Genomic DNA, 5,107 nt, shown 5'->3' on the forward strand with positions numbered 1-5,107 from the left:
GCAACATATTTCTCCAAACCTTCTCCAATCCTAAAGTTCACATTCTCCTAGAATGGGAAAATTGCTTCCAATACTTTGGCTTCTCCAAAGTCTCTGCTTATTCTGACCTCCCTTCCCAAATTTCTATAAAAAAATACACTCAAAGTTTCCCCCTTCTTCCTCCTCCTGCTGTTTTAATAAAACTGAGTTTGAATTTTTTTTAATGGGGATCCTAAAAAACTATGGAAGAGGCAAAAGAATGATGAAACATCAATGTAAATGAAATATGACTGAATTGGTACAGCACAGATATATTTTTTAAATCCCTCTGAGTCTTTCACGGGAGTATTTAACCCCCTGCTCTGTTACTTGCCCTCCTCCACCCCGCTTCTGCTCCTAACTGGAACATGGGAAGCAGGGGCCCATCCAGAAGAAGCTTGGCAGCTGGACTGTGGTCACAGCGAGGACTCGAGAGATTTTCTCTAGGAGGCTTCAGGGCAGAAAGGAGTAGAGCATGGTATTTTTTTTGTAATTGAGAAATATCTTAGAAAGAGGGAAATTGAGAATATCAACCACGGGGTTGGGGAGAAGAAAAGCTATAAACTTTGAAAAAAAAAAGCCCATCAACATGGCAATTACATCAACTCAGACCATTTTCAGTGAGCAAATGCTCATGCACAGAAGAGCTCTTGCCAGAGATCCACCTGGGCCAAGCTCTTCTCTCAAGGAACTCACAAGTAAAGGGAGAAAGTCAGAAGTAGCTCAACGCATGGGTACAGAGTGAAGTAGAATCTCTGCGTGATGCCACACTTCCACTGTAGCACTAAGGAAGGCTTCCTGGGGGAAGAAGCATCTCAGCTGTGCCTCCAGGGTTAGAAAGTCATTGAAGCAGAGACAGAGACATTGCGGCAAGCATGCTTGGCAGCTCTGCAAATACAACCATCACGGCATGATTATCGCTAGCTTACTTTGACAAAGGACATTTCAGCAGAAGCAGAACAAAAAAAGCTTTAAAACAGAAAACCAAAGAGACGTCACCCGCAAGTTGTATACCATATTCCATTTATTCTAAGATACATTCTTTTTCACATCTCACATGTAGATCAGGGCAACCATACTATTGATACTATCTCATAATAAATGGACGGTTTTCTATTACTTTTCTGCTAGTTGTAAGTAGTGATTTATCTTGCATCTTATGGGAGCTCGACGTGATCAAATAGCAGGATTGTTTGATGAAATAGGAGGCTGATGGCTTGAGCTTCTAGGCTTCTGGGTGCTTCTTCCAGATGGAAGAGGAGTCATGACAAGGGTTCATGAGATACTCTGATATGACCTGTGAAGGACACAAGCAAAAAATATCTCTACAGAATAGACACTTGTGGTGCCATGTTCACAGTGACATTTTTCACAAAGAGCCAAAACACGGAATTAACCCCAGGCATCCATCAATGGATGAATGATAAACAGTGTGTTGTTTTGGTGTAAAGGAATGTCATTACTCGGCCTTGAGAAGGAAGGAAATTGTGACATGTGGGACAACATGGATGAACCACGAGGACCTTGTGCTGAGAGAAGTAAGCCAGTCAAGAAAGACAACTCCTAAAGGTTTCAATTATATGAAGTCTCCAGAGTCATCAAATTCCTAGAGACAGAGCATAGCCTGGTGGGTGCTGGGGCCTGGGGAGCAGGGACGGTGGAGGCGTTGTTCAATGTGTATAGACTTTTAGTTTTTCAAGATGAAAAGAGCTCTAGAAATCGGTTGCACAAAATGTGAGTGTACATCATACTTCTAACCTATGCATGTGAAGATGGTAGGTTTTATGTTTTATGAGGATAGGTTTACCACAATTTAAACGATAGATTTATGTAAGGAAGATAGGACTGGGAAGAAAGGGAGAGTCTGGTGGAGAGACCGAGGCTAAGGTGTTGTGATTGATGCAATGGTTGAAGGAACCGATAGGCAGACAAAAAAGATGAGAAACAAAAACTCACCAGCGTCTCAAAAACCCACAGAGAAAACCAATCAAAAGGATCAAGAGGGGCACTACTATTGCCAATGATATCAAGCCAATGGAGATGGGGTTTCCTGAAAATTGGGAAGGACACAGGATGTCACTTCAAAACCCATTCTCTGAATCTTCTGGCCTTCCTTTTCCTACCTGATGGTCACCTACTCTTGAGTATGCCCCTCTGTCCCTCCACCCCTGTCTAGCCCTCCTCCCCTCTCCCTTCCCCCCCTCTTCTCCCTCCCCCTCCCCCTCCATTCCTCCATCCTTCTCCCTTCCCTCTATCCCTCCTCTTGTCCCTCCCCAGCCCCCTCTCATGGGTCAAGCCCACCTGTGGCCAGTGTCTCCTTCTATGCTTGAGGACCATCTCCCCCATGCCCAGCTGGGCCCCAGCTCTTTCTCACCCCAGTGGAGGACGATGTCTTGGCCTCCCAGACTGCTGTGTCTCACTCGGCAGGACAGACCGGCCGCCTCCCGGGCCGCCACGTCCAGGGTCACTCGGAGATACCACGTCCCGTCCGCGTGGGGCAGGACGTCGCCTCGCCGGGTGCCCTGCTGCTCCTGCTCACCCCGCATCCACATCACCCACACGGGCTTCGGGTAGAAGCCGGAGACGTGGCACACCAGCAGCAGACGGCCGGGACCGGGAGGGCGGCCGGCGGACAGCCAGGCCTCCGGCTTCACTGAGGCAGAAAGGAGCAGGGAGAGTATCAGATTATGACTCCACTCTAGAGGACAGGGATTTGGAAACTTAGAAGTCTGGACAGTGACCCCTTCTCCTCCTTTGGAAACCAGAGTATTGATTAAGTCCCTCTCTTCATAGGTACCTCCTCTTCAATTTAAGGAAAGTGGTGGGAAGTGAAAGGGAAAAGCCTTAGGGGGGAATGGGACTAACCTTTTCTCTGCAGTTCTGTCTTCCCTGCATCGAGGACACCCAGGAGATACCGAGGGCATGTTTCAAAGAGAAGCTTCTCGCCAATGTCCCGGATGCCTTTGTACTGACTAACGAGCTCACAGATGCGCTGTGCCCTGCTGCCACCCTCTGGGGCGGGCACACAGGAGTAATTCTTGAGGCTCACGAAGTCCAGTCCTCCCAGAGCCCCCCGCACGAAGCTCTCGGTGCCCCCGCCGGGATGCAGCTGACAGCCGGCTATGCCCTGGATCTCAAAGGGGTCTGGGCACAAGGAAAGTGGACAGTTACTAAGAAGCAAAGAAGAAAGAGATGAGGGGGAAAACCTGGGATTTGGGATTTGAGTGACGCAAAAGGTCTGAGGCATGACATGATGAGCCCAAATCTCATCACAGCAATCTGAGAGTTTTCAGGAAGCTGAGAACCAGGGAGAGGCACATGTGCAGGTCACTAATGATAGAGAAGGTGAGATGATGTATGAGGTCAGAGGGGAGACGGGGCTGGGTGTGGAGGCTGGGGGCCAGCCATCCAGGGTCAGTAAAAGGAATGCACTGGAAAGAGGGCCAGGCAGGAGGCTCCAAGAGAGGGATTGCAGGAGGAGGTCGCTCAGGCATTGGGAAAGACAAGTGGGGCTTCTTGCTTGGGGTTTGAGAGAAGCAAGTTACCCAAGAGCCAACCCGGAGCTGTGACAAAGGGTCACCTTCACCTGGCAGAGCAGAGGGTGAGCAGCAGGACCAGCCTGGAATGCTCCGTGGGGGTGTGGGGTCAGGGGTACAACTTCTCCAGAGAAGTGTGTGCGTGCAGCTGGGTGATGCAGGAAGTGTCGGTGGGAGGAGGGGGAGAGGGGGGATCAGAGGGAGTCGTAGCCTGAAGCAGGGGAGAGGAAAGTCCGTGAGAGCCCCCCGCGTCACGGGACTGGACTCACACTGCATCTGGAACTCGGAGGCGTGGTCCTGCACTTCCAGGACGAAGCCGCTGAGGTAGACCTGGATGATCTCCTCCACCTCCGCCACCTCTTCATCACTGAAGTTCCCCTTGGACCAGGACTTCAGGAAGATGGCCCTGTCCGCCGCGCTGTCCCAGCCGTGAATCTGCACGTCGCCCACCCAGCCCGAGCCCTGGGTCTGGGCCCAGCTGCTGTTGGCGAAGGACGAGATCTGGATGGCCTGGTAAGAAGTGGGCCCCTGAAAGGCTGTGGGGAGTGGAAGGGTGAGAAACGTGAGGAGAAAGGGAGAAGCGGGGGACGATGAGAGGACGGACACTGGGAAGATCCAGAGAAAAGAGACCCAAGGTCTGAAGAGCAACAGAGCCCAAGACATTGGTCCCCAGGGCCTCAGGCCCCCTCCCCCGGTCTGGAGGGTGGTGGGCCGGGCTGGCGAAGCCTGACCTTCCGGGGCTGTATGTGGACCCCGTCCCCGAGCTGGTGTGGCCCGTTGCCCACTTTCCTCACCGCCACGGCCCGGGCAGAGAACCACGGGCAGCACGAGCAGCAGGAGCAGCATCTCCCGGAGACTCTCGGAGCCGCTGCTGGTCTCAGGCTTCGGCGGCTCGGCTCAGAGCTCCACAGGGACTTCCTCTTCAGCTGGCAGGTCTCCAGGTCTGAGATTTGGGCTGTGAGCGAAGCAAGCTATACACACGCCAGCCAGGGGAGGAGGGCTGCACTCCAACGGCCCCGGGCCGCCCACCCGCCTCTCGTTTCCACTGCAGCCCGACTGTGACTCTGACTTTTTTATCTCCCTGGCCTTCAGCTGCTTCCCCACCCTCAGTCCCTTCGTACTTACTATCTTGGAAGCGCCGCGGCGACACTGACAGGTCACGTCAGCAGCCCACTCCTGTCCTTCCACCCCCCGAAAGAAGAGGGTCACGTCGGCAGCTCCCGGAGCTCACGCTGACCCGGAAGGAAGTTTAGGTTTATCCATCCAGCTCAGACTTTTCCCAGTCTCTCCGCACTGGCCCTCTGTCGTCCCCAGTCCCCGTGTCCTCAGGGTCCCTGTTGTCCCTGTTGCTCATGTCATGCCCCTGCCTCCTCCCTCTCACCCACGTTCTCATGGTGGGGGAGTGTATGTTGACCGTCGCTCACAGGAAGGCAAGGTGTTGCAGACACCACCCCGACTGCCGTGCTACAGACCCAAACCCCAAATCAAATAGGATCAACACTGCCGTGTACACTGCAACAAAACTGATCTTCTACCACAGTCATTTGTGACAG

General features: G+C 52.6%; 1 protein-coding gene across 2 annotated transcripts; it reads right to left on the minus strand.

Annotated features, from left to right (window-relative positions):
* Nucleotides 1-1,024: 1,024 nt before the first annotated feature.
* On the minus strand, nt 1,025-4,665 carry LOC309850019 (T-cell surface glycoprotein CD1b-like). Of its 2 annotated transcripts, none has more exons than XM_082703125.1 (6): nt 4,286-4,665; nt 3,824-4,090; nt 2,884-3,162; nt 2,393-2,671; nt 1,975-2,068; nt 1,025-1,315 (listed from the first exon to the last, which is right to left on the minus strand). In XM_082703125.1, the coding sequence occupies exons 1-6, from the start codon at nt 4,398-4,400 to the stop codon at nt 1,294-1,296; spliced, it is 1,056 nt and encodes a 351-aa protein (XP_082559251.1). In that variant the 5' UTR covers nt 4,401-4,665; the 3' UTR covers nt 1,025-1,293. The 2 variants fall into 2 exon arrangements, with proteins under 2 accessions (XP_082559251.1, XP_082559252.1); XM_082703126.1 differs by having other exon boundaries at nt 4,349-4,663.
* Nucleotides 4,666-5,107: the final 442 nt, after the last annotated feature.

This window comes from Mustela nivalis (genome assembly GCF_964662115.1).
Source record: "Mustela nivalis genome assembly, chromosome: 16".
NCBI lineage: Eukaryota > Metazoa > Chordata > Mammalia > Carnivora > Mustelidae > Mustela > Mustela nivalis.

Excerpts from the sequence above, each read along its gene's own strand:
- LOC309850019 (XM_082703125.1), bottom strand. The coding sequence starts at position 4,400 with ATGCTGCTCCTGCTGCTCGTGCTGCCCGTGGTTCTCTGCCCGGGCCGT. Across the intron at positions 2,069-2,392 it reads AGACATCGTCCTCCACTGGG|GAAACCCCATCTCCATTGGC; the intron begins GTGAGAAAGAGC and ends CCCAATTTTCAG. Across the intron at positions 1,316-1,974 it reads TGTGGGTTTTTGAGACGCTG|GTCATATCAGAGTATCTCAT; the intron begins GTGAGTTTTTGT and ends TGTCCTTCACAG.